Raw genomic sequence first — 12,557 nt, 5'->3', positions numbered from 1 at the left:
AGGGTAGCCGTTGATTGTTGCAACCCTCCGTTTGGCAACCAGCGGCATGGAGGCATAGCTGGCATGGCCTTGGCATGGCTAAATTAAGGCTTTGGCACCGTGGCCAAATTAGGGTTTTGGCACCGTGGCCAAGAGTTGGCACCATAGCCAAGAAATTGGCACAAGTCATTTGGTGGCAAGTTTGTACGGCTGAGATTTCCATCTCAGAGGGAAGGGTATCCGTTGATTGTTGTAACCCCTCTGTTTGGAAGCCAGCGGCATGGAGGCATGGTTGGCGTGGGTTTGGCATGGTTTAGGCGCGACCAAGTTAGGATTTTGGCATAGTTTTAGGCGCGGCCAAAATTAGGGTTTTGTCATAGTTTAGGCGCGGCCAAAATTAGGGCTTTGCAGTGGGCAAAAAGTTTCCACGCGTTTGGTGGCGAACTTGGACGGCTGAGATTTGCATCTCAGAAGGAAGGGTGGTCGTTGATTGTTGCAACCCTTCGTTTGGAAGCCAGCAGCATGGAGGCATGGCAGGCATGTCTTTGGCGTGGTTTAGGCGCAGCCAAGATAGGATTTTGGCATAGTTTTAGGCGTGGCCAAAATTAGGGTTTTGGCATAGTTTAGCGCGGCCAAAACTAGGGATTGGCATTGGGCCAAAAGTTACCATGCATTTGGTGGCGAACTTGGACGGCTGAGATTTGCATCTCAGAAGGAAGGGTGGTCGTTGATTGTTGCAACCCTTTGTTTGGAAGCCAGCGACATGGAGGCATGGCCGGCATGGATTTGGTGTGGTTTAGGCGCGGCCAAGCTAGGATTTTGGCATAGTTTTAGGCGCGGCCAACATTAGGGTTTTGGCATAGTTTAGGCGCGGCCAAAATTAAGGCTTGGAATTGGGCCAAAAGTTTCCACGCGTTTGGTGGCGAACCTGGACGGCTGAGATTTGCATCTCAGAAGGAAGGGTGGTCGTCGATTGTTGTAAGGAAAATTTGCTTTTTGGTCCTAAGCCCATATATTTAGTTATAGTAGGGTCCAACCGGGTTTTAGACTTATCACTAGGTCCATAATATTTTGAAAAGAGCAAAATGACGAGCTTACCCTAGTAGTTACCACGTGTGAAGAATGCACCCACTATAATAGTACCCACTATCTATTCCCGTACAAAACCGCTGAAACGGTCAGAAAAATCATTAATGTTTATAACGTTACACAGAGAAACTGAAATCTTAACAGAGAAAATTCAAAGAAAATCTTAATCATTTTGAGATATCCATATTCTAACAAAACAGATCTCAAAGTTCATTCTCAATCATACGATTTCCCTTTGAAAACAACGTCTGATTCAGAGAAAAATCTAAAAACCTAATAATGGTTACAAGAAAAATCAAAAGAACAATCAGAGAAGAAGAAATAATAAGAGATGATAGTACTGCTCTTAGGTCATGAGAAGAAGAATCAGGAATTTCAAGACGAAAATCAAAGAGGAAAAAGAGTAACAAGGTTGAAACACCGAAATCGAAGAAAAAAACTTCAAAAAGTTCATCGGACGATGAATATACAGATGTACTAAAAAGAAAACGAAGAAAACCGAGTAACAACGCACCAATTCAGAAAAAAGGTACTATTTCTAACACTTTCAGTATATTTTTTGTTTCTGGGACATAGATCCACCAGTACATATTAGAAGTACTGATTAAAAATTTATGAAAACCTATCAGAGTTTACATGCAACTTCTACTTTGTGTTTCTAGCACTTAGAATTGGCAGTACATAACTATAAAACTGTAGAATAAGAATCAAAAGTGATATGCAATGTGTTTCATTTTATTTCTGATACATAGAGCCAGCAGTATATATATCAAATACTGAGGTTTTTTCTTAATTAGGTTGTTTTTTGGCAGTACATAAGTCCAGTAGTGAATGGGTAACATTGTTTATGTGTCTATTTACCACTGTTTGTGTTTCTGACACACAATTGGCAGTACATAACTAAAAAACTGAGACATTGTAGTGTTTATGTACTCTAAATTCATCTGTTTCTTTGTTTATGTGATAATGATCTTTGGATATGAAGTACATAAGGCTAATAGTGATTGATTGTGTTTCTGAGATGATGAATGTGTAGTCCATAAATGTTGTACTGAAATAAAACCAATTAAATTTTGCAGGTAAGGTTGTGCCAAAATCTGTTAGGAAGTCGTATAGGTATGGTTTCACAGCATTACATAGCCTGGTTGCCAGAATGAAGGCGAGTAAATATACTTTGAGTGAAGCCACATTGGAAAAGATAGCCGAATCTTCTTATGGACAGATGTTTTGATGTTCTGGCACACTAAGTACTCAGAAAGTCATTGGGAAAAGTTGGAAAGTGCAGTGAAAAAGTACTTGAAGTGTTACAAAAGGGGTCGAGTCAAGAATGAGCTCACATTGGAGTTTGTTAGAAGAGGTGAAACACACATTATCACGTCGACACCAGAAAAAATGGATGTAATGTTTGGAATGCCAAGAATGGCAGGAAAAAGAACTGATGACACCTTTTTGATGGTAGGTGGTGGATGGAGGCAGAAACCATTCTACATTAGACACTTTGGTGATAGCAACACGGTTACAAGACCAATGCTACAAGATGCAATCTTGAAACTGCTCAAGCGTACTGGAATCAAGAATTGTAAATCTGAAGGTGGCGAAGACAGTGATGATGACAATGATGAACAAGTACCCGATAGTGAAGATGATGAAGATATGGAGTACAGGATACCAAGAGTAGAAACTGAACAAACAATTGAAGATATGGTTAAGCTATTATGCCTGTTTATGTGTATTACTTTTACAACAAAAGATGCTCATAAACTCAAAGAAAAGTACTTTGGTTTAGTTGATGATCTTGAGAAGTCAAAGAATGTATCTTGGCCTGACCTGATACATAGTTTCTTAGAGAAGAAAATCAATCAGAACTACAACACTCCCGAGGACATCACTGGTTGTGTCGTCTATTTGTTGGTATCGATCATCTAGTACAAGCTTTTTTTTTTCCAAGTACATATTTACTCTACTGTCATTTAAGTTTCTGTATTTGATTCTATTGATGTTATTTTTGTCATAGTTGTTGTATGCGGAGCATACTCAATTGGTGAAACCAGTGACGTTACCAGATGATCGATACCTTCCAAGAGCGGCAAGGTGGAACATCAAAGAAATATCTGTTGAGTTTCTAAAGGATATGTAGGCTTCTTAATACACAGTAAGTCCCTAAGAAAAACAATACATATTACTAGGATAAGTTTTATTTCATTATGCTTCTTGTAGTTTTGGTTTAGGAAACAATGATGCACCAGTACATATCTAAAAAACTGATTAAAGTTGATGAATTTAAGTATAATTATTTGTGTTTTCATAAATAATTATACTTAAATGATTTGTTTTAGGTAGGACACTATCAGAAAAGCAGTTTTCTGATTGACCAAAATGATTGTGTGTGTGTCATATGCACTATTTATTTGAGTACATATATGTTATACTGATACAAAAACTGGTTATATGTGTGCGTTATATGTACTTTTCCAGTTCTCTAAAGAAGTTAAGGATGAATATACTATGTATGAAAAATAAATGTTGAATGAAATTGCTCAAAGGCTTCCAGTTGAAGAAGTGCCATTGACAGTAGATTGGCAAGAAAAATTCGAGGATTTGGAAGTAAAGAATGAAGATTTGAAGCTGACAATTGCAGAAAAATGGTGTGAGTTACAGAGCAGGAAAGAGGACGGCCTCCCCATTGATGTGAGTATCCTAGAAGAGCTTTTGAATGATATATATCACAGAGCTTACCCACCTCCACAACCAAACTCGGGAGAAGAAGAATCTAGAAGTAGCTCTGAAGAAGGGCATGATGATTTGGATGACACCGTTCCATCAGCAACTACTCCCTTGGTAACAGAGGATGAACAGGAAATTCCAGATGATACCCAAGAAAAGTCGAATGAACAGGGAAATGCTACTCCAACAATGCCTGTTATAGGGGGCTCTGAAGAAAATCTCACACAGTTCGATATTGAAGTTTCACAATTTAAAATTTGGGCTAGATCTGATTTGGAGCGAAAGGTGAAAGATCTGCAAGAGGAAAAGAGCATGCCAGAACCATCACAGGTAAGTTATATTCTTTCTAGTATTAGTTTGTTAAAAACTAAAACTTGTCAGTACATATATACTATACTGAAAAAACATACAAGTACATATCTACAATACTGATTAAAAACATATCACCTTATGTTGAATAACAGACTGAAAAGGCTGAACTCCAACAAACAGCAGTGACACAAGTTCTGGGTAATATTGAAGTGGAAATTGGTTCTCTTAGAGATAGACAGGTGAGCGAATTGAACGTTACACTAGTTACCAATTTTATACTTTGTCATCCTATAAAATAATACGGTTTGGCATTGCATTTATGTAGGGTGCATCGCTTGAAGAAATGTTGCCGAATATGCAGTTTATGCCTTTGGTTTGTGAGCTGCCGAGTCTCAAAGAACTGCATACCGTGTCGATGGAGAAACTGATTGACCTGGCCATCCATGGGAAGGGTATTTATACCGATGAGTACTCAAAATATCTACAATCTGAAATTATGGGAGATCCTTATCCATCCTTAGGAATTCTTAGTCTGGAGTACCCGTCGACTGGTAGTTTACCAAGCTTGGAAAAAATGGAATCTTCTCAAATCTTCGACAAATTTTATGCTAAAGATCTGGATCCTCCATCACAAGTTTCAAGACCAACTTTTGACTTGGGTTTAGGAACAAGTGATCAAAATGGAGAAGAGGTGCAGCAGCCTGTAATTGATCTAGGTGCACCTGATCCACCTCAAATCCATCTTGCAGCTGCGCCTGCGCATAATGAAGCTCCAGCTGCTAGAGGAGCATCAGATCAAGCTCAAACGGATCCCTCGGATGAGCAAGCTCAAATCGATACTGCACCTACACTTAATGAAGCCTCTGCAATTGTTTTAGCTGCAGCTGAAAAAGCTCGTTTGAAAGCTGATCTTCAGCAACCTGAACAAGAAGTATGAACATGTTATAAACCTAGTACATATATCCTTCTGATACATATAACCAGCAGTACGTATATCAATTTTTGGTCAAATAGTTCGTAGTATGATTTGTTTCAAATGCAGGGAATAAGGAAACCTTGGGATCCCATTCCATTCAATGAAGTAGAAAGGAAGAAGAAAATGAAGAATGACCGAAAGCAACAGCCTACTAAATAATTAGAGAGTCTTGTAAGTACCTAAATCTACTTCTGTTTAATGAATTTATGTTTTGTTTTTAATGATGCTTTTTGCATATGTACTAATGCTGTCGATTCTCAAACAGAAGTATCCAGTTTTAGATGCTGAAAAGGCAGAGGAAGCTCGACTGAAGAAGAATATGAGCGCCGAAAAAGCTAAAGCATATGCTGAGACTCTCCAACTTCTTTCTGAGCTACAGAAGGTAATTATAATTACCAAAAAAGTGAAAAGTAACAAATTTATCAATACTTAATGGACCATTTATGTTACATATGTTCAATAACATGGGAAAAACCAACAGTACATATGTTATGTACTCAGTGAAACTAAAAGTATATAACTTCTGTACTGAAAAGAATCCAAGAATACATATGTTCTATTCTGTTCATTTTTTTTTTTGCTTTTTTAATCTCTCATTTTTTTTTACGTTTATGGTATATTGAAGGATAACGAACCTGGAGATAGTCAAACATCAGAGGAAGATGACGTAACACTTGCCAAGAGACTCGAAGATAGGCTGGCTACAAAGAGTAATGAAGTCAAACCAATAGCGAAGTCGACTACGTCAGTCATGGACAAGGAGAAGAAAAAGCCGACTATCTCAGCCAAGGAGAAGAAACTTACTCCAAAAATCACATACACCCCTCAGAAGCCAGTAACTCGGAGCCACCCGCAGAAAAGAGTTGATCCTGAGTTTGCTAGTGGCAAAGGACTGCCGGGACATAAAAGGAGAAAAACAAAGTCCAGAACTGAAAACCCAGTTGAAAAAGATTGCCCAACAGAGAAAGTTCAGAAAAAGGATAGCGAGAATGTGAGAAAGATAAAAGCTAAAGGTGATCCAAATCTGCAAGAACTTACTAAAAAAGTGAAGAATGCACGCAAGTTGTTGAGCCTAAGGAAATCTCCGTTCTATAAGGATTTGATTTCACAACAAAGAGCGCTTCTCTCTCCTTTTTTTGACAAAGCTACCTCAATGTGAGTCTCTCTTGGATAGGTCCCTTTCATTTTAACAAAACTTTATGTACTTCGTTTAGAATCAAACTTATAATTGATTTGGATTAATTGAATTTGCAGCAACAGTGCTTGGAAAGCTCCTGCTGTGATTGGTCATCACATATTATCTGCAGAGACATTTGAAGATTTGCTACATAACAGGGCTTTAGAGGGAGATCTTATAAATTACTGGCAATACCAACTGAAAAAAGCATATCATAATGAGCAACCAGTGAATGGACATAGAAAGTACATTCCAGTACTCCACATTGATCCAACAGGCTGGGTATGTTTTCCAATTTATCTTGATAAACAACATGCATCATGTCTTTGTAAAGAGCATAACATATCTGCGAAACTAAAACGAAACAATTTTTTTTTTTGATGTTGTAACAAATATTATGCTTTCATATATGTGTTTTACACTATAATTTTCCAGTACATATTTACTACACTGATAAATTTAATTCTTTTTCAGTTTTATTTAAGTGACCCAGTACATCAAGTAGCAGCAAACACTGCTGTATTCTTACCCATCAGGAATATGGAGGAAGGAACCAGGAAGATTATTATTCCAATGTCACACCAAAACGTGCATTGGACGCTTCTTGTGTATGAATGCGAGAAAGGCGAATTCTTCCACTACAACACTTGGGAAGTTGTATCCAAAAATGAGTGTCTCGATAATGCTAATCTTATGGCAGAATACTGCTTGTTAGCAATTAATGAACGCTTGTCGAGCCTGCGCCTTCCACTTGTAAGCAGAGTAAAGATGATTAGTTACCCAACACCTCAACAGGGAGACTATCCAGATTGTGCAATATATATCATGCACATCATGAAGAAAGTTGCAAAGGAGGAAGTAATTGATGGAGTGCGAATGAGCTTGGGAGACCCATAAGAACTAAAGGACAAAATACATAAGAAGAGGATCTCTTTAGCATGCAAAATACTCTCAGCAACATCTCCTCCTGAGGAGAGATGGAATATTCATGCTCCAAAAGGTTTTTAAGACAGTGCTTATATGAATTAGGAATGCATAGTAGAAGTTATCATAGAGAACACATTCAGAGTTTGCTAGTTTGTTTTAGACAATATCAAAGTTTAGTAATTATTCTTATTTATTTTGACAACAATTGTTCTCGAAACTATGGTGTTTGTGTTTAATCTATGTACAGTTGTTTGGCTTTATAAAAATGTTGACATGTTGGATGGTAAAAGTCCATAGTATGAATTGTTTTGGTGTGTCTTATGTAACATAGACCAGATATTAGAGTCAATTGAAGAATATGACTCTCTAAATTTGTTAATCATGATGGGAGAGAACATGAATCTCAGAGCTGGTCTCTTTGTTTGGTGTGTCTTAATTGAACACAAAGTACATAATAGTTGTGCTCAGAAAGTCTTGAACAAACTTGGAAATCAACCTGAAAAACCAATAATATTGAAAGTGGATAATGCAGTACAAAGTACCATTAAAAGAGTCTTAAATGAGCACAAAGTACCTTGTCCCAGAAAGATATCAAACAGTACATAATTTTAGCACTCTAAAAAAAGCGAACAAAAGTGTTTAAAATGATGCGCAAAACAGAATCTGCATTGTGACCAATAGAACTAATAAGGGAGAACTGAAAATCTAAAACTCATGGGTATGAAGGAATGACAGTGCACGTTGCCTTGTTGTGGTGAGTTTTCTTCTTACAGTTGGAACAACGGACGGACTTCCTAGCTTTCTCCCATGCATTCTTGATACGATTTCCCTTTGGCCTACTTGGTGGAACTCGTGGATGGGGTGGAAAAATAGTATCCTCTGGCAGATACTGCTCTGGCCTGTTGTAGTTGGGGATTGGTCTGATAGCAATTGAATACAGCTGCTGAAAATTTGTAACTTGAAGTAGTCTTCGATACAATCTACGTATCGATCACCCTTGGCAGATATAGCTGATGTAGCATGAGAGCATGGAAAACCATAAACACGCCATCTTTGGCAGGTGCAAGTTTTGTTCAGCAGATCAACAGTGTGAGACCTGTAGATGCGTAAAAAGCTTTTCAGCACAAATAACTTAAAAGCAGTACATATATGCAGCACTGCAAACAAATATAAAAAAAAAACAAAACATATGATTCACTCCTACATGTATGCTATAGTACAGTAAAAGTTGTTTTATGGGATAAAGCTAACCTAGGCGAATGAATCTCATACTCATACGCAGATGACTGAGTAACATTCCAAACTCGACCAATTTGAATATGTTCTTTAAGTAACGCCTCGTAGGTAGGAGTGAGCTTCTCTGGGTCCATCAAAAGACTCATTTCGCGACGTTCATTCATCAACTCCATAACGCGTAACCTATGAATGGAACAAAAAGAACCTGTAATAAATTTTGAACAAAAAAAAAATGAACCAAAAACAAAGAAAACACCAACAAAAACACACACACAAACCTGATCATGTCAACGAGGGCGCAGGCAGGCAACCTCTTGTCTTTCCGAATCCAATTATTGAAGGACTCAGCAACGCTTGATGTAGTCTGACCAAATCTACAGCCAGTGAAGAACGCGCTGGACCAATGTTCCCTAGGCATATTGCGGCAATACTCAGCAACCCCAGGCCTTCCCATTAACTCCATTTCCATTAGTGCTTCTTCATATCTTGCTGGTGTGAGAGCATAAGTTGCTTTTTTGAAACAAGCCATAACTTCTTTGTACTTCTCGTCCGATTTCCTGATTGGTAAGTTTCCTTGCAAGTGGTAGTAACAATAGCCATGATGGGAAGTAGGAAAGTGTTTAGGAATAGCCCTCAACAATCCTTCATGACGATCAGACATAAAGGTGATAGGACGGTCATCAACAATGTTGCTAAGATTGCACATAAACCAATCCCAATTGTCAACATCCTCTCCTGGGACCAATGCAAAGGCTAGCGGATAAAAACCTGCAAAAAACAAACAGTACATATATTATATACTGTCACTAAATATGTTGCTATATTCATAGACGTAACATATATTATGTACTGGAAAATAGACTAAGAATTTCCAGTACATAATAGACATATTGTACTCAAAAAAAGGTCTTATGCTTACATATATGAATTAGTGTGTGTTAGACACAATAACTTTTCAGTACATAAATGGTATGCTCAAAAAGTTCCAACGATTAAAAGCAGTGAATAACTTGTAAACAATAACAATTAAAACGTAACAAAGAGCACTTGCCTTGATTCCCATTCAGACAAGTAGCAGCCATAAGGGTACCTCTAAATCTCCCGGTCAGAAAAGTTGCATCAACAAAAATCATTGGTCGACAAAGTATATAACCTTCAATACAAGCGCCTATTGCGATGAATAACCTTTCAAATGTCTGAGTTGCATCGTTAAACTGAAAATCCGCATAAGAGCCAGGATTTGTTTCTTTCAATGAATTCACCCACCAAACCAGATCAGAGTAAGACTTTACACCATTCCCAAAAATTTCACGGTGTGACCGTTCCAAACCATGATATGCATGGTGATATTTGATATTAACACCAGCACCAACTTTTATATAATCTTCAATTTCGCGAGGCTTGATAAGTGTGTTGTGCATCACACGATCATGAATAAGGTTGTGTACCAGCTTCTTCGATACTTTAGGACTTCTCAACTTCACACCATCTCCACAAGTGTGCCTCCCAACATACTTTTTTATCCTAAAAACATCGCAAGTAGAATCAATAGCATCTGCATGGATCATCCAAGTGCATGGGACTTTACTGCATTTCATTGTGAACCTTTCACGATCATTCTTCACCTTTGTTTCGCGATACCCAGTCTTCAAACAATAATTTTGACAGGCCAACCGAACAGCATCAACACCACCACGAAAAAGCTTGTTAGGATCATCAAAAACATTCTCCCACCCATCGGACAGAAGAGGTTTAACAATTTCTTTTCCATCAGTTTCATAACTATCTCTATCTGCCCTAATCAGTTCTGAATTGTTGTCGACGTCGCTGAATGTAGAGGAACTACATCCACCAGCAGAAAGAAAATCCACATGCAGCTCAAAGAACGCCGATTTCTTTGAAAAATGCAAGGCAGCGAGACCATGAAGTTGAAAGTCAGCAATCACAGGCACTTTGACACCATTCTCAACATAAGTGATGATAATCTCAGAAGGGTTCAAGGTTCTCCAGTTTTCACAAATAAGAAATTTCAGGTCATCATTACTAGACTTAAAAGTAACCAGGTGAGAAAAATGATGATGCTTATAGTAAATGTATGCATAGCAGTAGGTATTTGGATTGGAACACTCTGCATCAGACATGTTTTGAACCTGCAAATGTGACAAAGATGTAACAGTATTAAAATACAGTATTTCACATACGTACTGATGGGTCAAACTAAAAAAAGTGATAGATCTATGCAAGAAACAGAATCTAAGAGCATAAACAATGAGTATGTCATATATGTACTGCTGGATAATACGATCTGAAAGTGAGAACAAAACTGATTTTGAAAAGAAAACAGAAAGATAATCAAATCGAAAGCTAAAATAAGCTAAAAACTTAACAATCTAACCAAATAACTGAATAAATACGAACAAGATTCATAAAAAACAAACAGAACACAACCAATCTCCATGATCCAAAATTCAAATCTTAAACATGATTCAAAAACTGTAGCAGAAACAATGAGTATGTCATATATGTACTGCTGGATAATACGATCTGAAAGTGAAAACAAACCTGATTTTGAAAAGAAAACAGAAAGATAATCAAATCGAAAGCTAAAATAAGCTAAAAACTTAACAATCTAACCAAATAACTTAATAAATACGAACAAGATTCATAAAAAACAAACAGAACACAACCAATCTCCATGAAACTGTAGCAGAAAGAAGAAAATAGAAAAGATTAAGCAACATACCTGTTAAAATCACTAAAGAAATCTTCAAAAACCCTAGTCCAAAAGAGAGAAGAAGAAATAGAGCAGAAACCAGATGTGAATTCGCTGTTTTTTTTAGAAACTTTGAAATAGGCTGCTTAAATATATGTAGGATTGGAAGGGTAGTTTAGGTATTTGAAAATTTCACATGATTTGTCCCGCACGTGTACAGGACCTGGGATTAAAAAATTGGGTCCATTTTTATGTTTTCTTTTTATTATGGACCACTAGTTACTGGGCTTTAGTGGGTGGACCTGCCACTAACTAGTATCACTATAATAGTACCTATTGGTAATTCCAAGTTGTTGCAACCCTTCGTTTGGAAGCCAGGGGCATGGAGGCATGGCCGGCATGGATTTGGCGTGGTTTAGGCGCGGCCAAGCTAGGATTTTGGCATAGTTTTAGGCGCGGCCAAAATTAGGTTTTGGATAGTTTAGGCGCGGCCAAAATTAGGGCTTGGAATTGGGCCAAAAGTTGCCACGCGTTTGGTGGCGAACTTGGACGGCTGAGATTTGCATCTCAGAAGGAAAGGTGGTCGTTGATTGTTGGAACCCTTCGCTTGGAAGCCAGCGGCATGGAGGCATGTCCGACATGGCTTTGGCGTGGTTTAGGCGCGGCCAATCTAGGATTTTGGCATAGTTTTAGGCGTGGCCAAAATTAGGGTTTTGGCATAGTTTAGGCGCGGCCAAAATTATGTCTTGGCATTGGGCCAAAAGTTGCCACGCGTTTGGTGGCGAACTTGTACGGCTGAGATTTGCATCTCAGAAGGAAGGGTGGTCTTTGATTGTTGTAACCCTTCGTTTGGCAGCCAGCGGCATGGAGGCATGGCCGGCATGGCTTTGGCGTGGTTTAGGCGCGACCAAGCTAGGATTTTGGCATAGTTTTAGGCGCTGCCAAAATTAGGGTTTTGGCATAGTTTAGGCGCGACCAAAATTATGGCTTGGCATTGGGCCAAAAGTTGCCACGCGTTTGGTGGCGAACTTGGACGGCTGAGATTTGCATCTCAAAAGGAAGGGTGGCCGTTGATTGTTGCAATCCTTCGTTTGGCAGCCAACGGCATGTAGGTATGGCCGGTATGGCTTTGGTGCGTAGGTGTGGCTGGCATGGCATGTCATTGGTACTATGGTGTGGCTGGCATGGCATGCCGTTGGCACTCTGGCGCGGAGATGTAGCTGGCATGGCAGACCATTGGCACGGTGGTGCGGCTGGTATGGTTTGCATGCCTTTGGCGCGTAGATGTGGCCGGCATGGCATGACATTGGCACGGTGGTGTGGCTGGCATGGTTGGCATGCCTTTGGCACGGAGATGTGACCGGCATGGCATGGTTGGCATGCCTTTGGCACGGAGATGTGACCGGCATGGCATGCCTTTGGCG

The 12,557-nt window shown here is 38.9% G+C and overlaps 1 protein-coding gene across 1 annotated transcript; it reads right to left on the bottom strand.

Moving 5' to 3' along the window:
• Positions 1 to 6,981: 6,981 nt before the first annotated feature.
• Positions 6,982 to 9,554, bottom strand: LOC113302962 (protein FAR1-RELATED SEQUENCE 6-like). Its single transcript, XM_026551939.1, has 5 exons — positions 9,472 to 9,554; positions 8,699 to 9,188; positions 8,436 to 8,603; positions 8,221 to 8,280; positions 6,982 to 7,157 (listed from the first exon to the last, which is right to left on the bottom strand). Exons 1-5 carry the CDS (start codon positions 9,551 to 9,553, stop codon positions 7,058 to 7,060), a joined length of 900 nt encoding a protein of 299 aa, XP_026407724.1. The 5' UTR covers position 9,554; the 3' UTR covers positions 6,982 to 7,057.
• Between the last annotated feature and the right edge of the window lie 3,003 nt (positions 9,555 to 12,557).

Source organism: Papaver somniferum, chromosome 8, assembly GCF_003573695.1.
Source record: "Papaver somniferum cultivar HN1 chromosome 8, ASM357369v1, whole genome shotgun sequence".
NCBI classification, from domain to species: domain Eukaryota; kingdom Viridiplantae; phylum Streptophyta; class Magnoliopsida; order Ranunculales; family Papaveraceae; genus Papaver; species Papaver somniferum.
This window is presented reverse-complemented; position numbering and strand designations above follow the sequence as displayed.